The sequence below is a fragment of the Rhizophagus irregularis genome, chromosome 23, assembly GCF_026210795.1.
Source record: "Rhizophagus irregularis chromosome 23, complete sequence".
In the NCBI taxonomy this organism is placed as follows: Eukaryota; Fungi; Glomeromycota; class Glomeromycetes; order Glomerales; family Glomeraceae; genus Rhizophagus; species Rhizophagus irregularis.
Window position 1 is genome coordinate 3,280,940 of NC_089451.1, and position 27,386 is coordinate 3,308,325.

The following is a 27,386-nucleotide window of genomic DNA, read 5'->3' on the forward strand; positions in this document are numbered from 1 at the left end:
GTTGATGATGATGTTCCGATATCACAATGTTCGTAATGTGGAAGACGCGTATGATTATAATAAAAGTAGCTTTTTATCCATTTAATTAGAAAAAATGAAATTTATTTATATATGTACAGTACATATAATATTTAAGAATAAATGTATTTGTAACAGCCTGTTACATATCTTATTTGTAACATCCTTTTTTTATTTTTTTTTAATAATAAATTTAGTATGTAGTTTACAAATAAAATTTTTATATGCAAAATTTAATTTGGAAAACTTTTACTTAATGTACTTAAGACAGTTTCATAGACAAAATTTCAAGTTATAAGCAGTTTCTTGAAATTTTTTAAAAAATTCTTTTGTCTTGGTTACACGACTGATCTTTTTGTTTTTGTTTACATTTCGCCTGATCTTAAATTTTAATTGGATAAAATTGGGGGTTGTTACAAATAAGACGCGTAACAGGCTGTTACAATTAGATTTATCCAATATTTAATATGGATTTATATTTATAAAAGATACATACATACAGTATGTAATCAGTAATCTATTTCGAATTTTTCATTTTTTGCTTTTGTGAATTTTTTTTGTGAAATAAATAAAAAGAAAAATAGAGAAATTTTTATTAATGTTCGAGAAAACGCATTAAAATGGTTTGAGAATGAAGGAATGTGTATTACAGATTAGAATAAGAATGAAATTAAGTGAGAGAACAATTATATAGTTATACAAATGAAAAATATGTTTCTGACATAGCATATTCTCATCCAATCATTTCAAATCGTTATTTATTCATCGATGTAATATTTTCCTATTAATAAAAACTCTGATGTTATCAAGAAATCTGATTTACAAATGTTCAGTAAATGGGCCAAAGCAACATATTTTATATGATTATAGAAGATACTACTATGTTTTGGCCAATTTAAATTACTGTAAAAAATTAAGAGGATTACCAGACTTACAAATGTAACTTCAGAATTATTATTTTCTAAACTTCTAAACAAATTTTATATAAAAAATTTATATTCATAACATGCTATATATCATAACTTAATTTATCCCACGGTTCCTAATCAATTTCTGTAACTTTTTTTACTGATATTTTCACGGTAACTGATCAACATGTTTATATCACATAATAAATTATACTTTTTATTGTTAAACTTATTATTATACTATTGAAAATAAAAATGATATTATATTATTTGCATTTATACATAAAGAATTATAAAATCGAAACTATTTTTGTATATAAAAAGAAACATTTGAAAAGGTACAATTTTGAAATATAGGTATACTTGGGAATTTGTGTAAAGTTTTTTTTATTTTTTTTAACCATTATGGTTTGAATAAGTGGAATAAAGAAGAAAGCAGTAAAGTTTAATAATAGTTAGACAAATACTATTTATAATAGTTAAAAATAAACTATAAAATAAACTATTACTAGTAGTCAAAATAAACTAGTATCAAATAAACTCACAGGAGAAAAGGACGGAACCGTGGGATAAATCAGTTATTTCACGGAGTCACTGGAATATCATGATTTTCACGGCTGCGCCGTGAAAATCATTGATATCCACAGTTCCCCGTGAAATAACTATTACATAAAGAATATTAAATTTTACTGATAAACCTTACGACATCTTTGTTAAATTCTTTGGCCTTTTCCCATAAAATACAATGTCCAGATTCTTTATAAATAATGGTTTCAACATTTTGACCTAAAGAAGAAAAATAAAGGCCATTTTCCATACTGTTAAGCCAGTTCTTGTATGCTTATAAAAATAAGCGTATGGGTATATGGTAAGCAGAAGGATTAGTGGGTAAAATAAATGTTAATAAATATAAATGAACGCGTGGTGAAATAAATTATATAAAAACAATAGTAAATGTATCACTGTCGATCAATTTACGAAGGTTACACAATAAACAAAATGAAATTTCAGTCAAATGCGAATACGGTATTGCACACACGGGCATATACACTCAGACGCAAAAGTTGACTCACAAATGTAACAAACTATAAAATAAACACTGAGATAATTTATTAAAATATAACAGAATTATCTGACATTTACATCAATTTAGAACGCATGTATTTATAACAATAATTTCTATGCTAATCATGTTAAAAATATTAAATAAATGCTATATATTTAACAAATGTAATATGTTAAATATGTGTTATATGTTGCATATGTTATATATGTTAAATATGTTGCATATGTTAAACATGTTTAACATATTAAACATTTGTAACATTTGCAACATTCGTAACATGATCGTCAGTCACATGATTATTCGATTGACAATACCAAATACATCATTTTCTGCAATGATATGTAAAGAAGGTATAGTTAAAGTACTATAAAATTCTCCTACATTGAACGGAACTTATAAAGAATGATAAAATAAATAAACTAATTGCCAATCCGCCACTCAACGATACAAAATTGATTAGTAGATCCGTCGCAAGTTCTTATATAAATGACGTCGATCGGCACATTTCAACTCTGATTTTGTCCTACATAAGTCATGCTTAATGTAACCATACTTTACCAATCAAATAATGCAAAACGTGAATATGTCACAAAAAAAAAATTTTTTTTCATTTGCTATAAAATTTAAAGAGTTTACTATGGAGGAAGTCACCATTCCAGCTCATATTTTAGGTAACTTTACACGAATTTTGCAAATTTTACAAGGTTTTTTTGCATTATTATTATATAATATATGGTATATTCTTGCTTAGATTAACAAAATAATGTTTTAAAAAAAAGAAAATAAAAAAATTTTTTTTTTTTTTTTTGGCGATGTTTTAATTTTACCAGTTTTATAAAACTATACCTAAGTAATGTAACACCTTTTTTTAATGTATTTTTAGGGCATTTATATTACAACAAAACGTTTTTAAACTTGTGCAAACACCATTCAGAAGCAATAGTATTTAATATAAAAATGTCCGACGAGATTAATTATAGATTGCCGATCATTTTGTATCGCTGAGTGGCAAATTAGCAATTAAATAAATAAAAATTAATTTTTAAATATAAAAAAAAAATAAATCAAAGAAAAAATTACTTTGTACTTACTAGAACCTGACTTACGATATTCAAAAGAGGCTGTAACAGAATTACTACCTAAAACAAAGAAAGAATGCGAAAGCATTCTGGACAAAAAAAAATTTAAAAAAATCCAGTAAATGAAGAACCTTATTTTACCTTTTCGAAATGAAGCTATCTAAAGAGTTCCAAAATGATCTCATTCCTAAAAATTAAGTAAAAAGCAAATAATCTGATGCGTCAACCGACATTAAACATCTTTATATATCCCAAAGTCACTGTTTCTAGAATAAACTAGCTGAAAGATTTAAATAAAAAAAAATATTAGTAAAAATATGTTATCAAGCTGCGGAGATAAAGTAAATTCTTTCTTGTTAATTTTCTTGATATGTAGTAAAGTGTCGCAAGTTTCAATTTATAGCTTCTTACTGACTTACTTTAATTAACGATGACTCCATCTAACAAATTTAGCATCATTATCAATGAATGAGAAAATCACCATAAAATTCAGCTATTGCTATTGTCATTTTTGAATTTATAGATAGAAATTGTTCATTTTAAAAGTTTTTTGTAAGCCCAGAAAGCTAAATAGTTGCGAATTAGTAAGTTACAGAAAGTAATTAATTAATTTCAGTAATAATATTAAATAAAGAAATTATTTACAATAAAATTCAATACCTTATTCAATAAATTTGAAATTATTATTTTCCATGAAAATAAGAATTTATAATATCTTTTAAGGTCTGTGTAATGTAGGGATGGTAAAACTTGAGAAGGAGCAGCTCGAGCACGATATTGGAGTCGGCTCACAGTGTCCAGCTCGGTTCGGTTCAGAACCATTTGTATCACGTGACGTTATATAATTTCCAATGGGGAATCTTAACCTGTTCCAGGGGGTATACGCTTCTTATCCTGTTCCCCTGCATCAGCCACATCAGCCCCAGCCACATGGATTTATTTGTTGTTTACCAGTTATCATTATACGCAATACGCGCGCACTCTCTTTCTTTTCCTTTCCCACTTTCTTTTCCTTTTTCTTTTTTTTATTTTTTAAATATTTTAAAAGCTTTAAAAAGTTAGATAATATTTAATATTGACTTGGATATGAAGTATTATTTATAAAGTTGTGAATATTTTTCACATTTAACACTTTATTTTTGATAACAGACGCGTTTTTTATCTAAAATTTATTACATATAATTTTACAAATAATCTGACTTTTATCAAATAAGCAAAGCTGTTTAACAGGTATGGAACTATTAAAAATTAATTTTCACCAAGCTAGCTTTGATATTTATGAAGCTATACTTATTTTTTGTTATATTTTCGTGCAGATACTTCGTGGCGTAATTTAAGCAATTTTGCCAAACAAAACTGGCCTTTATTGAATAAGTAAAGTTGTTTACGAGGTATAGAACTACTTGTATATTAATTTTCATCAGGTTAGCTTGAATATTCGTGAAGTTATGCTAATTTTTTGTAATATATTCGTGCAGATATTTTATGGCGTAATTTAAGCACTTTGGTCAAACAAAACTGGCCTTTATTGATTAAGTAAAGTTGTTTAATGGGTATGGAACTACTTAGATATGAATTTTCACCAAGCTAGCATGGATGTTTGTGAAGTTATATTTATTTTTTGCAATGGAATTTACTGTGCGCGTATATATATTTATATTTTGTAACATAATTTCAACACTTTAGTTAAACTAAACCGGCTTTTGTCAATACATAAAATTGTTCAGTAAGTCTACTGAATACTAATTTTTTCAATTAACTTGAATATTTATGAATGAATAAAAGTATTTCTTGGTTTTCTATAAAAATTTTTCGTATTTTATTTTTTATTAAATTTAATAAAATACATATTAAACATTTTATTTTAATTTGAAATGTAATGTAATATTAAAAATATTAAAAATATTAAAGATATTGAAATTTTTCTTTTTTTTTTGTTAAATATGAAATTAAAATATTTTTGAAGTTTTGCATTTTTTTCGCGCGAACGAAAAATATTTCTAAGGCAAATGTTGCACAAAAAAAAACATCCAATAAATTTTATGGCTGATAATTTCAATTTTAAACCAATCATATTTAAGGAAAAGGGGGGTACAGGATAATAATCTATACCCGGGGTACAGGTTAAGGATCCCCTTTCCAATGTACTGTATTCCAAAAAGGAAAATTCATGTGCCAATCATTTAATTCTGGCCGGAATTAAGAATTTATTACTGCTGATTTCATAATGTACGGGACACTTGGCAAATTTCAAATTTTGCCGAGAGTTGTCAGGTTGTCGGATTTGTCGGTAGCTAATCAGCCAATCAATTACACTTTGGATCAAAAAAAGCTATCACGTGATATTAGATAATCATGTGTTCGTTATTTTTTTCAATTTGCCGAACAGGAGACAACCGGCAACTCTCGGCGTAAAAATTTGCAAGTGTCCTGTACATTATGAAATCAGCTGTAATTTGCTAATTATAGACTTGAGCCGGTTTATTTAACTTTAACCGTTCCTTGAATTACTGTAACAATGTATTTATTTTATTAAAGAATTAAATAAATCATAAAATTATTTTAAATAGTTTACAAAAGTATGTTTTATTAAAATTTGTTATTACTATTAATATTAATATTATTATTATTATTTACTATTATTAATTTTATCTATTATTATTTGAGTATTGCGAATTTTGGAAATTTCGCGTAGTAAATTATAGTGATCCTTTTTTTCAAATATTAAATTTTGATTTTTTATTTTTTTATTAATATTTAATTTAATAACGTTAAAAAGAATGTTTTTTTTGTTATAAAAAACTTGAATTGGTTGATTAATTTGATCGTAATAAAAAGAGAAAGGAACTTTAATTCCAAAGTCTAGTTCGAAGTCAAGATAAGAAAGGCATTACTATCCAAAATCTGCACCTATTGCATACTCTACTTTTATGACACAACAAAAAAATACCCAAACCAGAATCAAAGTTCTAAAAAAATAAAAAGAATGAAAGACAGTCTTTGACGAATAGCCAGTACAAATCGAAATCTAAGAAAAAAGAAAAAAAATTCTATAAAGGCAAGTCCTGAACTGGTCAATTCAGGCAACCCGTCGGGTTGGCCAAAAATTCTGGGTCATCAGCAGCATTAATTAATTGAAAAAAAATATATAAAAAAGTTTATTTTCAATTAACGTCAAACCCGACACTTTTTAGCCAAAAAAATAAAAAAAAGTTTTTTTCAAACCCGGCGTTTTTCGCTGAAAAACTCAGAAAACCTTTTTTTTTTAATTAAAAACGTCGAACACGACGTTTTTTAGCTAAAAAAATGAAAAATAAATTTTTTTTTACTGTTATTAAAAACGTCGAACCGTTTGAGTCACTTTGAGTCGGTTTGAGTCGGTTTAGACTGAGCCGCTCCAAGTCGGTTTAATCACTCTATTGAGCTGGAGCCGATCCGATGAGCTGCTCCCATCCCTATTACACATGCCTGGTTACTATATAGTAGGCTCATATTTAATAGTAAATCACGATTCACGAACTGACATTTATGATTAAAAAATATTCATTCAAGAAAAATTCCATTTAATTAAAATGTTATACAATAATCTGGAAATCATTTACTCAGATTTAACTCGTGATAATAAAATTCGTTGTAGCATTAATTTTTTCGTATTTAAAAATTTTAAGTCATTAATAACGATATTATAGTGCTAAAAAATCGTCAAATTATGTCATGAACTTGGAAAGATTTAATAAGAAAACAATATATTGGAAATAATTATATTAGAAAGGTGTTGTACAGTCGGGTCCGAAAGTGATGCCCAATTTTGTACGGTGTTACGATACACAAAATTTACATTATTTATACCCCCTTTTTTTTATTTTTAAATGTTTTTCTCACAATTTCATAACCTAATAAACGCGTTGCAAAGTTAAAAAAATAATGTCACATAGAACTGAGTTAACTTCTCAAGATAAAGGAAAAATACTAGCATATATGGAGAATTTTAACCCTGCACAAATAGCAAGAAAAATTGGTCGTGACCCCACCACAATAAGAAGAATTATTGACAGATACAAGAAGACAGGGAAAACTGAAAATTTACCTAGATCGGGGCGTCCACCTGCTCTCAATAATAATGAGAAAAATGCACTCATAAACAAAGTTACACAAGATCGACGCGAACCTTTACATGAAGTCATTAATACATTAGATTTAAATTGCAGCCTTACAACTGCTAAAAGAGCATTACATAGTGTTGGAATTTATTCCCATGTTGCTGCAAAAAAACCCTTTATCTCAGAAAAGCATGCATTAGCTCGTATTAGTTGGTGTGAAAAATATAAAGAAAAAACAGCTTATGATTGGGCACAAGTTATTTTCTCAGATGAATCAAGTGTTGAGATTGGCAAGCAGTCACGACAAATAAGAGTTTGGAGACACACAGGGGAAAGGTTTAACACTGAATGCTTGACACCTATCTTTAAAAGTGGTCGAAAATCAGTCATGGTTTGGGGATGTTTTGCAGGAGGGATAAAAGGGCCATTAATTTTTTGTGATGAAAATAAAGAAGGAAATGAAAAAATCAATTCAAATACTTACATTAGAATCCTAAATTCATATCTGTATCCATTTCAGCATACAGTTCATGAGTTAACAGGAAGGGCTGCAATTTTTCAACAGGATAATGCACCCATACATACCGCGAAAATAACCAAGGATTGGTTGAAGAAGAATAAAATTGTGGTTATTGATTGGCCGGCAAATTCTCCCGATCTAAATCCAATAGAAAACATCTGGAAGCAGTTAAAGGACAATATCCAGAGTTGTAAAGTCTTTCCAAGAACTGTGGATGAACTTAAAGTTGCACTAAGTGAAGAATGGGAAAATTTGGATTGCTCCATTTTTGAAGAGGTTGTTGCTTCAATGCCACAAAGAATAAATGCAGTACTAGAAGCAAGGGGAGGGCCAACACATTATTAACCATTTTTAGTAATTATTTTTTATGTGAATTTTAATGAAAATCAATAAAGTTTTGCCATTTTTGGCATTAATTTTAAATCGGGCGTCACTTTCGGACGTGACTGTACATAACATAATAATATTTAAAAATTTAAAACATTCTACCGTTCGTTAATGATAATCCGAAATCGTAACCGGCATGTGTAACCGGTGTAATGCCGTAATTTACTTAGTAAAATCAATTATGGGGCGCAGTTTGACATTTAGAATTAGTGTATAAATTTTTAATAGTTTAAAATTGTATGACATTTAAATGTCGTTAAACTGGTAGATCATTTTTAAAGTATTATATCAGGTGATTAGGATTATCAGGTGATTCAAGTTGCAGATCATTTCGAAAGAGAACATTCATATTTGGCAAGTGATTTGAAGGTTAAAAAACGAAGGAAAATTTAAAATTTCAAAAACATGAAAAATGATAAGTACTGAAGTAGACAGTTCGTTTGAAAATAAAATTTTTGGAAATTAAAATTTTTGGTTTTGCCACAAAACATAGTGTTAGAAGGCGCAGGATACTTCTTGGAGAAAGTATTTTTAGATTTATATAAATAGTAGCAAATTTGAACTTTGTGAAAATCCATGGATACGAATTTGGGATTTATTTAGATAAATATTTAGGTTATATTTAATATTGTTAAACCAAGCATATATTGTATTTATTTATATTATTAATAAAGAATTATTTAAGGTGATTTATAACGGGCTTAGGTCTTACACTGGCAAATAAAGTGATGCTAGGATCGTTACTAAATGTAAATGTCACATGATCGTCGATTATTACTCGTATGTACAGTGTTGTTGCCATACACAGAAATTGTGGTGTATGTACTCTGATAAATATTTTGTTGTGTATTACAGTCTTTAAATAAAAAAAAATGGCAATACTACAATGGAATGGAGGTCATACAAAACTCTAATATAAATTATATAATTACAATGAGCTCTTAATTTATTCATATTTTTTGGACTTAGTGTTTTTTAGCGAGAAATAAAAAATGGAAGGAAATTCAAACCAGGTGAATAAATTTTGTACGAATATTGGATATTTTGTTTAATTAAGATAATTAATAAGCTTACTTTATATTACAACTATATATAGAATGGAAGTTCATCATCTGGTAAAAGTTCCATCGAGTTCAGACTACCTCTGCTTGAAAACATATCCAATACTAATTGTATCCTTCTTGAGTTAGAACAAGATGGATTTATTACACCTGATAAAAAGGCGGAAGAACTTATTAAAAATTTATCAAAATTAAAATATCTATTCGCTCTTAAATTACTTTTTGAAAATCCATTTAACCAATTTTCAGATGAAGTTCTTCGAAATTCTTTGGTTGCATTAGCAGATCCGACGCATTTTGATTATTATGGAAAACAGAGTATGATCAGACTAGAATTACATATTCGTACCTGGATTGCTGTGTTGGAAAAGATTTGTGTAACACCAATGCGTTTAAGTAAAAAGCTTCGAGATAAAGCTTATAGCTCTTTAGCAAAATTTGCAGAAATTCATAAAAAAACAACTCAAGTAATGCAAGAAGGAATTGATAATAATTTTAGGTCTGGATTTAATCAATTCAATCAATTACATGATAATAAAGAAGATAAAGGTATTATAAATAAACAAAATTATAATATTGACTTCTTATTAATTCATTTACGAGATACATTACATAGTTTACGTGATGATGAGACTTGGTTTCAAGAAATTATACGAAGAACCAAGGAAGTACTTAAGACTGCATTGAATATTACACCAGGAGTCTTATCAACACTAGCACCCGGGGTTCCTCTTCCAAATGATAATTGTTCGATCTTATCGATGCTCACTCAATTACGTAAGGGATTAAATTTTAAATATCCAGTAGCGTCTTATTATATAGATTGGAGAATTATGTTGATAATTCAACATAATTTATTCAACTGGTCTGGTGGTACTGAAAATATAATTAGTAAAAAATTTCAAGAAATGGTATTAATGGAATATTTTTGGAGTTATCTAGAAAAAGAATGGAGTAACGTTTCTGAAAATTCTATTTTAGATTCTCAATCAAAATTTGATGAAGTATCAAATAAACTTGTTAAAGTTTTAAGAAATACTGGAAGTTTCATCAATGGTCTTTCTGAAAATGAACCTCTTGCTTTACCACATACTTTATGGTTTGGAATATTAGATCTTGCACAAAACCTTATTCAAAGATCCACTCTAAAATCCACTCATGGTCTTTGTTATTATTTAGCAATTGAATCACTTAACAGAGCTCCAAGCAGTTTCATTCAATTTAAAGCAATTGAAATATTATTTCATTTACATAATATTAATAATCAAATGTTTTCATTGATTGAAATTGATTTTGATCAATACGTTCAAAAATTGAATGGTAACAGTTCAACAACAGAATCTTCAGAAAAATTCAAAAATTTATTAACATTTGTTAAAAAAAAATGCACAGATGAATTCAATCTATTAAATTATAATATTGAAAAAGGAAAGGGAAAGGGAAAAGAGAAAAATACAAACTTAACGAAAAACATTTCAAAATTGGGTGAAATTTTAGAAATGATTGCAAATGAAATGACTTGCCCAATTGGTCATGAACCAACAGACAAATTATGTGTTTTAAAATGTCAACATATATTATCATTTAATAGTTTAAAAAAATTGAAACAAAAAAATTGCCCTGAATGTAGAGAAAATATTGAAGATAATGATATTAGATATTTACCACAGAATGTTATTTACAAACATTTGTATTCACAATTTTTTGAATCAGGACATATTTTACCTTCAACTGAAAAAGAAGATTCAACAAATATTAACCATTATGATAGTGATTCAAGTGATTCAGAAGTTGATCTTATATTAACTAAGAAAAAGAAATTTCTAAAAGTAATTAAATTTAATTCAAATATATCATTAAAATCAATATTTCAAATTGGAAGAAAACGGCATCAAACATATCTAAGTGCTATTCGAGAATTAAAAGAAAAAAATTATAAAAATGCTGAACATTGGTGTAAAGAATTCCTTAAAATATTTCCGAAAAGTTATTCCATGAGATGTATTTTAGCTTATACTTATAGATGTCTTAATGATTATAAACAAGCATATTTATATATAAATGAAGCTATTAAATTAAAAGGAATAAAACCAATTGCTTGGCATATTCGCGGAGAAATACAATTTAAACAAGGAAATTATAATGATACAGTAAGAGATTTAACATATTGTAATGTTAAAACAAGTAATTCATATACAATGCTTGGAATTAGTTATTATAATAATAATTATAGTGAATATGCTTTAAAAAATTTTAACATTGCATTACAAAATGATCCTGATAATTATTTATGTCTTAAGTATTGTGCTTATATTTATGAAAAGCAAGGAAAATTCTCAGATAATCTAAAGATGTTAGATAAATTGCTCAATATTGATGAGAAAGATTCATTAATTTTATGTTATTATGGAGAAATTCTAAGTAAAATGGAAAAGTATAATGATGCTATATTATATTTTACAGAAGCAGCTAATATAGATCCAGAAAATATTCATATTTTAAATAGAAGAGCAATAGGATATTTTGCTCTTCAAGAATACAAAAAAGCTTTATCAGATTTTAATAGTGTCATACAGTTGGATAATTCAAATATTTTAGCATATTATTGTAAAGGATTAATATATATTATAATAATGGAAGATAATAGTAATTCTATGGCAGCATTTAAAAAATGCGTTGAATTGGATCCTAATAATGATATAGAAAAAATGTACTTGAAAGATTCAAGCAATTATCTTTCTCAAATTTCTAATATTGATTATAATTTAAAGTGTTCACCAAATTATCATAATCTTATTGCTGAGATTAACCAATTTGCTAATGTTAATCAATCCACTAATATTAATAATCATGATAAATCATTACTTTTTATGAGATGCAAAATAAATATTGAATTAGAAAAATATGAAGATGCAGCATCAGATTTAGATAGATTGTTTGTTCCAAATGAAGATATCTTATTAGTTTATTTATTACAAAAATATTCAGATTTTTGGTTATACTTATGTAAATCATATTTTAATAACTTTGTTCAACTTGGAATTACTAGTAATTATTTTGACCTTTATATGTATAGAGGTAAGTACATTCAAATTTAATAATATTCTGTAAACTAATCACTGCATTTTAATAGAATCAATTATTTATAGAACAAGGGATTTATTTTATGTCCAATCTTATGAAATTTAATTATAATTATCAATTTCAAAAAAGCAATTTAAATAGGTAAATATTTTTATAATAGTACTATTTATGATTTAGATAATCATATATAAATTAATGATTCTAATAATTTGTTTTCAAGGCGTACATTATCTCTTAAAAACAATTTAAGATTACCCAAATTTTCTATTGCTGATATTTTTCCCACTGAAAAAAATTGCTATGACATAATTTGGAAAATAAATATCAAAAAAATAATTTCATCAGACTGTTTTATTAGATTTGTAGTTGAAAAAATTCCAGTAAGTGTAATTAACAACTAATATTTTCTTTATTTAATTTAATTAGTTAACAACAACTAATATGTGAATAATTCTATAATTTCAATTAAGATTTATATGGAAAATAGAGAAAAAAAACATGTCTTAACATATGAGGATTTATTAGAACTTGAGGGATTAGGTTGGATTTTATATGTGCCATTACGCTCCATATACCTAAATAAACATAATAAAATACAACTTTCAATTGAAACAAAAAAGGATTCTATTGACATGGTATGCAATTTTATTCTCATTCTTTCAATATGCACAGTATACATGACAGAAAATAACATTGTCATTCCTTTATTTTCTATAGCAAATAGAATATGTAAGAATTATTCCCAATTGTGATCGTAAAGAAAAAATTTATTTTCCTAAAATGGATCATTTAATACCGTCTTACACAAATAACATTCCTGAAACTTTTAAAGACAAGTATTTTTTAAGGAAAGAAACAGAAAATTTGCTTGAATTAAAAGATATTATTAGTAGCTTATAAATTATAATTAGTTACACTATGTACTGTATATTAAATATCATCTCTAATAAATATTAAAAGTGGTTATAACTTATTTGTTTATATTTACTAGGAAACGGGAACCGTTGTAAGTCCGGAGCGAGGTATAATAATAAAGATGTAGCGATATTCTATTAATTAGCAGCATAACGCCTTGGAATTCCGGTAATTTTCTGCTGATTAGCAGCATAACGCCTTGGAATTCCTGGACAGAGAAACTCACGTGATTGAAAATTTACACGTTATTTCCATAGATCATCATAGTGCGTAAACATATATAGTCCTTCGCTTCGCTCCGGACAATAATATATAAGTCGCAACAAGGTTAGAGTTAAACGTTAAAAAATTTATGCTTAGGCCAGGCAAAAAAAATTTTTAGATTCTCGTGACATAAAATTTTAAAAATGACCCGGCCGGCCAGCATTTTTTTTTACAATTTACATATGTAAAATTTTTTCATATGTAAAATTTTTTTTACGCACATTGGCCAAAAAGTAAAATCACGTGATAAAAATTTTTTACTATAAAAAAAAAATTTCCATTTTTCGAACAACTGACCCGGCCGGGTCACGAGAATCTAAATTTTTTATCACAAATAATTTGAATATATATACAGTATATATGAGAAGAAAAATTTCCTTTGCGTAAAATCAATAAATCAATAAATCCGAAAATGTAAATAACCTTAATCAAATAATTAAAATAAATAACAAATTTTGAGTTTTTAGTCAGTAAGTAACAATTTTATACAAAATTTATTGAACTTGTTTATTTTTTAATATTTACTATTCTTATAATTCAAAACAATATTAAATCATTAAGGCTGCTCCAATTTAATAGTTTGTTTAACGTCCTAATTTTATATAAAAATTGAGGGGGGGAGGGGGTCAAATTAAGTAAACATTTAAAAATAAACATAGTTTTTTCTTTATCACTCAATGCATTTTTACTAAAAATACATCTTAATTTATTACAGATAATGCAATTAATAAGTTTACATATATTACTTTTATTAATTATACCATTTTCTTTGGTAGATTCAATTACACTGGAAAGAAATTCTTTTAAATATTATACAGATCGGTGATGTTATTATAAGTCACGTGATATAACATATGTTTGTTTATTTTTAAAAATTTTTCAAAAATGAGGGGGGTGGGGTACGTTAAACAAACTATTAAATTGGAGTGGCCTAAACTTCATAAAAACAAGAAGCTAATTAATAGTATTTACAATTTGGTTATACAATATACATTATACGTTTTTATGTATGTGACACATGATTTTTAAGTTTAAAAAAAAAAAATAGCGAGTTTACTTAATTTTTTCAATCCCAAATTTTAAATTTTACACTCTACAAAAAAGAATGCAGTAGAAGGAAATTCAATCCACATTAGGAATTTAAGAATTTTTTTAGGCGTAACCCTGTGACGGGGCGTAAACTTAGTACGTAAATTTGTGTAAATATGCGTAAGCTTGTAAAGTTTTTGTAAATTTCTTATGAAAATTTACGTGAACTTGTGTAAACTTACGCATCGCAGGTGAATAAAAATTAAATATTTTTATAAATTATATTATGGTTATACATTAATACGAAAAAATTCGCCAACGCGCTTAAATATAATAATTATATCTTAACCTATTCAATCAATTACAGGATGAAAAAATTGTTAAAATTTAAATATTGGCTACTTTTACAAGTCATGTTACATAGTTTACGTGATGACAAATAAATATTTCTATCAATAATAGCGCCTGGAATTACTATTTTAAACGATAATTGTTTAATCTTATCAATTTATATCAAGAATTAATTTTATTTACCTGGTAGGGTCATATGTAATATTGTTATCAAGCTGAAGTAAATTATTTCTTGTTAATACTCTTGATATGTAAAATGTCGCAAGTCACAATTCATAACCACTTATTTTAACTCCATCTGCTAATAAACAAATTTAACATTTATTGTTAATGAATTAAAAAAAAAATGGTCGTAAAATTCAGCTATTGGCTATTACTATCTTTCAAGTTCGTTTCGTATATAAATAATTCTTAGTAAATACTTTCCGTAAATTCCAATTCGTACTGTAAGTCCAGAAAGTTAAATAGTTGCGAACTATATGAACTAGAAAGTCCAAAAATAAGATTGACCATAAATGTATATTCTTCCTTTATTATATAAATGTATTTGTATTATACTTTTAATTTTTTCCATTTATACTGACCGAAATGAAAATAGAATGAACGCATATTTATTAATAATATATTTTATGTTAATACTAAAAATGTTCTTACAATAATATTTTTTTTTTATCAATAAAAAAATTCACAGAAATTTTAAATATGGGTATACTTACCATCGGAATTAAATTACGGCATATGAAGCTTATACCGTAATATATTAAATCGTCGTAATGCCGTAATTATTTAATGTCAAAAATACAAAAATTACACAAGGTAAGTAAATATTTATTTTCTGGTTATGCCGTAGATAATTTGTAATCCGTAAATCTATAATGCTGGTCTTGATGATTTGTTAAATATTAAAATGCCGTAATTTCGATTCGGCAAATTCCGACGGCATCTATAAATATGGGTAAGAACCATAATAAATGATAAGGAAGAAATAAAGAGAAAATCAAAAGAAGTAACGAAACAATGTTTAATTTAGCACCAATAGTCCCCAAATAAATAACCATTACTAAAATACGGCGAGAATTAAAAACAGAAGTAAGAAATTTTAGAAATTTTCAAGTAACGAACGAGAACTTGAAATACAAAAAAGATCGGACCTTTATTTTCCTAAAAATCGAAAAATTTAAATTAATATTATACAACTGGAGGAAGGGTAATAATTTGTGAGAGTCATCATTATTATTACGTTGCATAATTATACAAAGAATTTAACGATAAACAACTTCTACATTTGATGATACAAATTTGGGATGTAAATAATTACAAGATTTATCCTATTATTAAACTATACTTGCCGCCATGCACTTACTAATTTTCAAAGTTTAATCATACGCTAAAAATACCTGCAACTAGAGCGGAGTATTTAATGGGACGAGTATGAGATATTATTGAGATAGTTGAGATACATATACGTATATATAGTATATGATATATTATTTACAATTTTATATTAAAAATTATGATATAAACTTTTTTTAGTTCAACATCCATTTATATTATTTAAATAGAAATAAATATATAAATTTTTTTAAAATTAATTATCCAGATTATAATATCGACGACTTCTTGCTAAAAAAAAAATCCTGCAAAGGTACTTAAATAGACTTGCAAATATAGTGAATATAGTAAATCCGTCTAGTGATGCTGATTATTGGGAATTACGTAATTAAAAAATATTTCCATTTAGCAATTAGAATATACAGTATCAGGTATCTGCACGCCAATCTTTTGCAGATCACGTAAACTCGTGTCAATCGTGTCATCATAAATATTCATAATAAGTATCCGAAAATAGCCAAGAAAAAAACTCCGAGATTTGCGTACGATCATATTTTTTTTTTTTTAGAAATCAACATCAATAAACGTCACATACATATAAGGACATAAATTTCCAAAATGTATTAATCCATATTCAGGGTACGACTTTACACTATTTTTTTATAGGTAACTTTAATTTGTGCGAGGTTCAGCCACGACAGCCCAATATCGGCCGATCAACGTATTGGGCGGCAAATCACATGCTTTTTTTAATTTTAATGAAACATTTTGTTTGTTTTTATTGAACAAATACTTCTAATTTTGGTCTGATCGCCTAATTTTTAAGATCTATTTTTAGTTGAGATGTTTATTATGTTTGTAAAGCAGAAAAAAAATATACATAAATAATACAAGTGCCCAAAGGAAGCACAGAATCAAAACAAAAATCTCTTTTTTTTTCACATTTTCATTTTTTTTTTTAAAAAAAAAAGAAAAGGGAAATTTTTTCTTTTTACTATAAAATAAAAAAAAATGAATACGACAACTCATATTCCTAATGATATTATTCGAGAAATAATTTCACATATAAATTCAAAAGATATTAATACGTTATATTCATGTTTATTAGTTAATCGTACATGGTGTGAACATATAATTCCATTATTATGGAAGTATCCATTTAATATAATTAAGAAAAATCCAAGAAAACTTGTAACAATTTATTTTAATTATTGTGATGAACAAACAAAATCTATTACTCGTACCGTAAATCATAATAAAACACTCATTAAATATCCTTCATATCTTCAAAAAGTTTCATTCATGAAGATTTATGATGCAATATTAGATTGGGTATTATTTAATAACGATAAAACTGAGAATAATGAAGAAATCAAAAGTTTTCCATCAAAAAAAGATCAAATATTTTCAATTATGTTATCAAAGGAAATGTTAAAAATGTTTTTAAATAATTCTCCACTTTTAGAATATTTAAAAATTGATATTTCAAGGGAATTAAGAAGACGAACTCGTTGTGAATTTATTTCATTTTCTTCTTCTTTAAATATTAGTTTAAACAGATTAAATACATTACATTGCTCAAATGATAATGCAAATAATGAAATACTTAAAGTAATAGCACAATCAACAACAACGATTAAGAATATAATCATTTTCGAAAATGATGATTGGAATAATGATAATGTCGGCATTGTAAATTCAACTATCAGTAAATTAATTAAAACTCAACAAGGAATTGAAAGAGTGACTATTAATCAAGTTAGTAAAGGAATAACTGAAATTCTTTCTTCGCTTAAATCTCAAAAAAATACTTTAAAAGAAATTCATTTTAATCACGTATCATTTGGTAAAGATGAAAATGCCTTAAAATATATTTCCGATTTTAGTGAAAATCTCAAAGAACTTAGATTTAGAAATTGTTATAATTTAACCAATAACGTCATGAAAGAATTATTAAGTATTGAATTTCCTAAATTAATTTCATTAGAAATTAATAATGATGATTATTTTTCAAATACTGAAAATTATCCCACGAAAGAAATTCTCGAATTAATTAAAAATCTAGGAAATAATTTATCCGAATTAATTTTAAATACGTCATCACTTTCAAACTCAATATTTCATCATATTAAAAATTATTGTAATAATTTAACCACACTTGGATTGGATATTGGTTACAATCAATTATTACTTTTATTTGAATTATTCAAATCATTAAATAAATTAGAAAGATTTATCGTACAAAGTGATGGTGGTTCAATTCATATTGATAATTGGTTGAAAAAAATTCCTCAATCCATTACTTCACTTGAAGTAAATGGTTGGATTATTTCTCCAAATGGATTAAATGATTTTTTGAATATTAATAGAAATAAAATTAATATTCTATCTTGGAGATTACCTACAAATGTGAATTTTAATGATTATTCTAATATTATCGATAATTATATTATTAAAAATAATCTTTATTTTGTTAAAAGTTTACAAAATCATTATCAAAAAGGTCAATATTGGGATGAAGTTAGAATAGAATTCATTTAGATGCGTAACGCGGACAAGTATATTCCTAAGCTGAAATTTATTTAGATTTCCGTATAATTTATTTATTTAGAACTTTTAGAATTTTTATTTTCGTTATTACTTATTTATACTTATATATAGATCTTCGTTAATATTTATATTTATACTTTATAGATTTTCGTTAATATTTTAATATCGTCCGTTTATATTATCATTTCATGTTTCATGCTTTTTTTTCGTAGATAGAATTTACAAACAACACGCAAATCGTATCTGTTTATTTATTTATTTGTCGTTTTAATATAATACATATAATACGTATAGAAAAAATTTCACTAACACTACAAACATCACATCACAAACACCACACACAAACGCAAGCAAAAATTAAGATTTAGCAAGATAAATTTAATAAAATTTAATACTTTAATAATTGTTCATTAATGAATGACGCTCGCTCTGCTGATCTTCGGTACTTTTATGCCTGTAGATCAGGTGAAAATCAGGAGATCAGCAGCGTATAGTCTGTAATCATATATACTATAATTGTCCTTTTTTCGTATTTTTTCAAGTAATAAAAATAATAAAATGAAATTGAACTCAAACCAGGTAAATCAATATAGCTTACAATAATAATTTATATAGTAGGTAGAGTGGAACAACTCCACGAAAATAACTCTGTTGAATCCAAGGTGCTTCTATCAAACATTTATCCAATAAATAGACAGAATACTGCGGTCGGTCGTCAGTCATTAGTAATATTGCGGTGATCAATAGGAACTAATACACATTTCATTATAAAATATCAGTCATCGAAACAATAACTAAATTTAAATGTCCATTCGCCCCACTTAATTAGTTTTCACAAACGCAACATTATACTTGAAATTTCATAGAGAGTACCTTAAACTATCTAATAATGAAAATGATCATTGGAGTAACTACTTGATTTTTTAAAATGTTTTTTTTTTCGATTAAATAAAATTTGGTAAATATTTATTTGATAAATTATCAATAAAATATTTGACGAGTGTATGCTTTCTTAGAAATGCTGCTTAAACGAACAAATAAATACAATATCATATAAATATCACTGTGATACATAATGAGTAAAAATTTCTAGATTATAGGTTCACGTGAGTAATTTTTTTTTTTTGGTCAGACTATTTATCTTACCTTGAAAAAAAAAATCTCCATTTGAGACTAACATTGTTTATACTATTGTTGTAATTCAACTCCCTTGAAACAAATTTCCATCATTGCTTGTTTGTCATATGATCTGTCTTATCTAATTGATTATAAATACGCCCAAATCAATTCTTTTGAAAATTTTTAAAATTCTTTTTTTAAAAAAAAAAATACAAAAATATGGTAAATAATTTAATCAAGATATATATAAAAAAATTTTTTTTTTATTAATAAAAATTTAATTTAATTGATTTAGGCAACACCATTTCTTATTGGAGTAGGGATAGGAACAGCTGGTAGATTTTCGATAAAAGCTACACAGAAATATAAACCATCAAGAACTATTAGAAGTGTATATTATAAAGGAGGGTTTGATAATGAAATGAATAAACGAGAAGCTGCCTTAATTTTAGGCTTAAAGTATGTTTTTTTATTAAGTAATTTTATTTATTTAAAAGCAATATATTTTTTTATTAACAAAGAAATTTTATAAATAGAGAAAGAGATATTAATAGAGCTAAAATTAAAGAGGCTTATAGAAAAACTTTGATGCTTAATCATCCTGATAAAGGTGGTTCTCCTTATTTAGCTAGTAAAATTATTGAAGCTAAGAATTTTCTTGAAAAAGTTGTTAGAAAATAATGAAAAATATTTGTCTTTTAACAAAAATTTATATTAATAATATATAATACAATAGATTTAGCTTTTCAGATATTAATAGAGCTAAAATTAAAGTGTCTCATAGGATAATTAATTGTGCATTCTGATAGAGGTTTGTTTTCCAAGTAAAATTAATGAAGCAAATAGTACTCAAATAGTTTTCGATTATTAAACAATCTATACTTAAAACAAATGTTTGCGAAAAAAAGTTTATACAGTATATTAGAAAATAATTATTTTAACTTTGGAAAGTCTTCCAATTGTTAAATGTGATTAACTACAGTTCGTGATAATGAAAAATTTAATAACTGAAAAAATGTATAAAGTTAAATGATTTAAATTTACTTTTGGAACTTTATTTTTGCGATAGTATATAAAAAGTTTTAAAATAAGCTATTTGTTTTACTTCGAGTGAGGAAAATCATATACTATATATTTATATTCAATATGATTTCAAACGTTTCTATATCAGCAATAAAAATGTAAATTATACAAAATCACGTGATTTTTAGACGCCCCCAAAAAATGTAAAATTTGACTAAGGACTTAAATAATTACGAATTCGGCATAAACTATTACTAATTAATCTATCTACAAATCAAAGTTTATAAATTTTTTTCTTCAATTTTTCTAATATATGATCCAAATCAATTTTCATATCTTCAAATTCTTCAATATCTATAACTCTTTTAATCAAATCATCAGTATTCTCACCCACTAATTTAATATAATCTTCAACTATCATTTTAATATTATTATCATCATATGTTAAAAGTGAATATTTGTCACAATTTGTTTCTTTATAAATACTACTTAACGCAAGTGTAGAGTTGATTTCAAAATTTTTATAGATAGGTCCCTTATCATTATCACTTCTTGTATTATACCACTCTTCAAAATAGTCAGCTTTACTAAAGAAATAAATATGTTTTGGTTCAAGTCCAGGTTTCGAAAAATAAATATGTAATGCTTCATAATCTGATATGAAATTTGCTTTGTGCCTTAATAAAATTTGTCTACTTTTAGCTATGGTATCTTCATATACATTACTAAAAAGATAGTAAGCAGTTAAAGTGAATATCGAATAAGTTGTATTTGCTAAATTATTGAATAAAATTACCTCATATAAGCAATCACCATATTTTGTAAAACGATTACAAGAAGTATGCTAGCAATCAAAGTAAGTACATCAACAGCCCAATAATCAAACTCATCTCTTTGAACCCAATTACCATTAATCCAAAAATATGTAGCCATCATTGCTTTAGAAAAGGATGTGAACGGATTATCATTAGACGTAGGATCAAAATTAGTTGTAAGATCAATATGAAGTGTCTCATTTGTTAAAGTATTTGTAGCATTTCCACTATATGTAGTAGTATCTTTGATCATAATATTCGTAGGATTTCTGAGCAACACAAACCTACATAAAATTAAATAAAAAAAGTTAACCTTAGTTAAATCTAAGATGAAATTAATGAATCAGAAAAAAGTTTTTACATTGTATGTGCAAATGCGAATATCACAATTAAAATAAACAAAAAGAATGGAAATATGGTTTTGAAGACAATTATGACATGATATACGTAAATTCCAATGACTAACAAGTGGAAAAGAATAGGTTAATCAATAATATAATGATGTAATAAAATAGTAACATTTTTTTATATTAATTTTGTATTTTACCTGGTATTAGCCGAAGATAGAGAATCTGAAATTATTAAAATAGTTAATTAATTATTCTTATGTAAAAGCTTAAATAATCACATACAGATCAAAGTTACCAATTCAATCCAAAGCAAAAAAATTGAGAATGATATCTCCACAACTAAACTAGTTTCCTTAACACTTCCATAACCATCAGAAAGCTGAAAATCATCAAGCATCATCGACATTACCATTACAGGAAGTATAATAGAAATCATATCAAAATTGTTAAATAAGTCAAGAATATATTTTTTAGGTCCACGATAACGAATCTGTTTCACTTCAATAATAAATAGATAAATTGCCAAATAATAGAATACAATAATCAAAACTAATAAAAAATTTCCATTTACAATAAAACCACGATTCAAATATGCCCAACTAACTAACACAAAACAAATGGCAAAAATGAGAAAACGAAGGAAGAGAAAATACAAGGAATATTTTGTTTTCCGCCAACGAAAATTGATAACCGCTTCAATTGCTGGATTGTCATAAATATAATCATTATTCTCATACTGTATCATCCTAGTAAAAGGACTCAACTTATTCGTTTCATCCTGTTTGATTTGGCGCGGTGGTGGTAGAAGTATAGAAGAAAAATGATTTAAAATGTTTCTAAATAAGTTATACTTTTTTTTGGCCATTTTAATGTTATTTAAAGTAAAACCAGGAAATGGGACAACTCGTAAAGCTAATGGTGATTTTTCTTCGAAGTTTCCATATCCTTCGAATTTATTTATTAAATCTTCAAATTTCTTCCAAATATCGTACCACTTAAGTTTAACATCAGACTTCAACTTAACTAAAGGTATCAAAGTTTTAAATTTGGTGTCACTATTGTAGTCTGAGTATCCTTTTGGAAGAATTTCGTCAGGATCTTGACCCGAGAGACCCTGATCCGTAAAACATCTGATAAATAACTTTCTGGCAAAATCGTCTAAGTTTCATGTAAAAAAAATTTATAAATTTCACAAATTTTGGATGAAAATAAAATTAAAATTAAAAAAGAAAAACGAACCATAATTATATTCAAATAATAAAGGAATTGCCTTAGAAACGGTACACATCCAACCTACACAATTCGTAGGATTTCTAGAGTAATATTCCAAAAGATAAGCAACAATAATCGCATCTTTAAGCTCACGGCCTATAAATAAAATAATGTTATTTTGATTATAATCAATAATATTGCATCCTGAAGTTAGATTTACCTCTACAATAATAAATTGCTAGTTCCATATTATTTTCTGGCTTTTTTGGCTCTATTTTGAAAAAGTCAAGGTATTTATTTTTACAATAATAAATTGTTAGTTCCATTTTATTTTCTGGCTTTTTTAGCTCATCTCTTTTGCTAAAGTTAAGGTCATCCTCTTTTAAAAACTTTTTTCCTGGCCATAATTTATTACTTGGTACATGTCTGTAATCAATTTTATTTTTGGCGGTTTCTTCATATCCAAATAATATAAATTTTATTAAACGATCACAATCAGCAAGTATTAAACTTTTCATAAGATTATATCGAATATCTAATAATCTGAAATTTTCTGGTTCATATTTAGCAAATTTCCAGATTATATGTTCGATATAGTTAGTCAACCTCTTATACTTTTTATTAATAAGAAGTGTTAATGAGTGTTAATAGTATTATTTCCAAAAAAAAACAATAAACTTTAATTAAATTCTTTCTTGTTTAACTTACTTTATAAATATCTGCATCGCCTTTACTTTTATAACGTTTTCTTATATGTTCTAACGCTTTGCAAGCGTGTCTTGCTACATGAGATTTTTTAATAACATCTTTCCCTTGAATCACTTTTTCTCGTATTTTTATATTTAAATAATTATTTGTTATTTCTTGTCTTTTTTCCTCTTTCTGTTCTTCGTTTAGGTAATTATCTTCATTAATCAGAATAATTTTTCCTAATTTTTCTTTCATTATTTCGTCATGCTCTGTCATTTTTGTAAGTTTTTCCGGTTCTAAACTATCATTTCTTTCAATCCAATAAACCTTTAAATAAAAATCATTTATTTTACTTTCTGATACATAATCTGGTCCATATTCAAAATCTTTAATTCTTAATCTCGTTATTTCTCCTTCTTGCCATATTGGAATACGGTTTGACCATATATATTCAAGAAAGGCTTCCCCTTTGTTAGGAAGCTCATCTTTGTTTTTACAATCATCATTTATTTGATGCCAAATTTGAATAGTCGACCTACCAACAATAAGTTGTAAAGTTTCTGTTTCTGTTCCTTTTTCACTATAATAAAGACAATAAGAAGTCCTTTCACTACCACCCGGTAACCATGGTTCTCTGTCATTAACTTTGAAATTTATATTTTCATCGTAATATATAGTACGATTTGTATCATATTTCCCATTCGCACTTCTTAAAATTTCTTCTAAATCTATATTTGGATCTGCAGCTTTATCTAATTTTTTCCTATTGATTTCTTTTTCAACTTTTTTAAGAACCGATGAAACTTTTCCATCATCATCGATTTGTAAAATATTTCCTGAAGTTATGGCTAAACGAGTGTAAATATCATCTATATTAGCTTTAGTGATTGGAAAATCGTATAACTCCACTAATTCATGTTCGCCGGTATTGTACAGATCCCAAATTATAAACTTCAGCACTTTTTTGTCTTCCTTATATTTGGTACTTTCTTGATCTTTGCCTTTTTTTAGATCTTGGCCTTCGCCTATTATAAGTAAATTTTCATCACTATCAATAAATTCCAACAAATAAATTTTTTCTAGTTCTTCAAATTTTTTTGATGCGATTTCCAAACCATTTTCTATATGAAATAACCTAATAAATTTAAAATTAATAATGTAAAATTACGCACCAATCAAAAATTATTAATAACTTGTAACAAACAACTTACTTAACAATATTAACTTGAGTAAAACAAAGTTGTAAACTACTAACTGAAAAAAAATAATCATTATATTCATTTACGATATTTTCAACAAGTCTTGCACCGATTAAATGCTCCATTTTTGCCAGATCATAAACTAAAAATTATATCATATTAATAATATATTTTTAACATTAATCTGACGAAATAAATAAACAATTACCTTCAAGCGATTGCACGTCATTATTATATCGTGTAACCAAAAAATATTTATCATAAATACACGAAAGAAGTCTACTCATACAATTAGCAAATTCAGCAAATGTATACCAATTATCTAATATAAATCTAATATTTTGTGGATATTCAAATTTTTCATTCAATTTCAAAAAATCATAATCATCATCAAATTCAATATTATACATTCCACGGAAATTCAATATTATAAATCTACTCAGTTCAGAATAATGTGAATTGTATTCACTTGAATCATCTTTACTTAAATCATCATCATTTGAAGCTTCAATGAATTTACATATTCCTGAAATTTTGTTATAATGATAACAAGTCACAGCGCTAAGACCATAATTTTCTTTTTCTTTTTCCTTCTCTTCTTTTTCCTTCTCTTTATTTTCCTTCTCTTCTTTTTTCTTCTCTTCTTTTTTCTTCTTCTTCTTTTTTCTTCTTTTCTTTTTTCTTTTTTCTCTTCTTTTTTCTTCTCTTCTTTTTCCTTCACTCCATTTTCCTTCTCTTCGTTTTCATCCTCTCCATTTTCATTCTTTTCTTTTTGACATTTATTTACGAATTCAATACGATAAATAACGATTCCTTTTCTACTTTCATATGTTGTGTTATCTGACGGTATATTTTCATGCCCGTTAGTTATATCTATTCTTTTTTCATGTTCGTTAGGACATTTAAATATCTTTTTGCTAAATTGTTCTCTTTCATAGCCAGATTTCCCATTATCATCCTTTTTCTGCTTATCGTTTCCTTTCATATCCTCATTAATGTTTATGCGGGATACGGCAACAAAAATAAAATATTTGCCATTATTCTTGTGCATATTTGATATATCAAAAGACCATCTAAAATTATCTTCACTTGTTCCTTTTTCATCCCAGTCTGAAGAGCCAACGCTGTTGCCATCAAATGGAGGAGGGTCATGGTCGTAGAGCTTATCAATACTAAAATCATCTCTTATTTTAAAATAAGCGATTGTTTTATCAATTTCGACGGATTCTTCAAATTCATTTTCATTTCTGAAATTCTTTTTCTTGTTGAATATAAATGGACGATAATCAGTATTCTGCAATATTTTGATCAAAAGGTTTGCTATTTAATTTTTTTTAAAAAAACTTATCAATATATATTTAAGTCGCATAATTATTTACTACTAATAAAACTCATGTGTTTTTTTTTACCTGTATCGAATGTAGCAGCAAATCTTCCATCTTGACAAAGTTCAATTTGATAATCTTCCTTATTCATAGTGATATCATCTTTTTCATAATTTATGTTTATTTCGTTGGCTTCCATGTTTTTTGTTAAAAAAGTTTTTTAGCTAATAAAAATATAACCTCATTTTTAATTTAAGAAGAGATGAAGAAAGTAAAATCCGTGAAAGTACTCAATTTATTTTAAAAAAAATCTAATCTTTAATCTGCAGTAACACGGAAGGCTCTGAGTAATATAATAAATAGTTAACAAGAGAATCGGTACTCATTATTAGCACTACGCATCTCTTCAGGGCCAGAATTATGTAATTCCACCTGGCATTATCCAAAAAAGAAGGATTTACGCGTTTAATTTTTTTATTTAAAAATCTAAATTAGTAAAACAGCGAAAGTAGGATTTAACCATAACTGAAAATTTTGCACGTCGGTGATCATAATGCAGACTACATGCATGCATACACGACAAAAATGTTCATCAGAATGAAATTATAATTTTTTTTTCTTTGAAAAAATCAAATTTGGATATGATCGACCCGGAAAAAAAAACGGAAAAAAAATCCTGCTGTATTAAGAATCAGGAAAATATTTTATTGTTCTTTTTTAAGAAATTTTCAATGAAATGATAATCAGTAGTTAAAGATCAAGATAAATATTAAAAAAAAAAAGTCCATTTTAGATAGTTGTCGCCTTATTTGAGCTCGAAAGTATAAACGTTTATCGTTATTTGTAACAATGATGATAATGATACATTCGAAAAATCTTTTGTTTGATGAACAAGAAAAAATCGCGAAATAAAAGAAATAAAACAGAATAATTATAAGATTGATTTCTTTCCCTTTGTTTAAAAAATCTGGTATTTTTTACCGTTTCTT

General features: G+C 26.2%; 4 protein-coding genes across 4 annotated transcripts; 3 read left to right on the top strand and 1 right to left on the bottom strand.

Moving 5' to 3' along the window:
- Positions 1-9,070: 9,070 nt before the first annotated feature.
- Positions 9,071-13,123, top strand: OCT59_015661 (uncharacterized protein; the record flags this gene model as incomplete). The annotated part of the gene is made up of 6 exons (XM_025328366.1): positions 9,071-9,091; positions 9,175-12,217; positions 12,289-12,364; positions 12,444-12,603; positions 12,694-12,858; positions 12,941-13,123. 6 exons carry the CDS (start codon positions 9,071-9,073, stop codon positions 13,121-13,123), a joined length of 3,648 nt encoding a protein of 1,215 aa, XP_025166952.1.
- A 3,901-nt stretch (positions 13,124-17,024) lies between these two features.
- OCT59_015662 (uncharacterized protein) lies at positions 17,025-19,064 on the top strand. The gene has a single exon (XM_025334063.2). It carries the CDS (start codon positions 17,126-17,128, stop codon positions 18,653-18,655), a length of 1,530 nt encoding a protein of 509 aa, XP_025166951.1. The 5' UTR covers positions 17,025-17,125; the 3' UTR covers positions 18,656-19,064.
- Positions 19,065-20,002: 938 nt separating this feature from the next.
- OCT59_015663 (uncharacterized protein) lies at positions 20,003-20,464 on the top strand (the record flags this gene model as incomplete). The annotated part of the gene is made up of 3 exons (XM_025329570.2): positions 20,003-20,005; positions 20,079-20,242; positions 20,320-20,464. 3 exons carry the CDS (start codon positions 20,003-20,005, stop codon positions 20,462-20,464), a joined length of 312 nt encoding a protein of 103 aa, XP_025166950.1.
- Positions 20,465-21,080: 616 nt separating this feature from the next.
- On the bottom strand, positions 21,081-26,596 carry OCT59_015664 (uncharacterized protein; the record flags this gene model as incomplete). Its single annotated transcript, XM_066140179.1, has 12 exons — positions 21,081-21,531; positions 21,603-21,905; positions 21,983-22,082; positions 22,169-22,193; positions 22,267-23,129; positions 23,211-23,339; positions 23,404-23,797; positions 23,892-25,008; positions 25,085-25,214; positions 25,281-25,555; positions 25,630-26,392; positions 26,482-26,596. 12 exons carry the CDS (start codon positions 26,594-26,596, stop codon positions 21,081-21,083), a joined length of 4,665 nt encoding a protein of 1,554 aa, XP_066002986.1.
- Between the last annotated feature and the right edge of the window lie 790 nt (positions 26,597-27,386).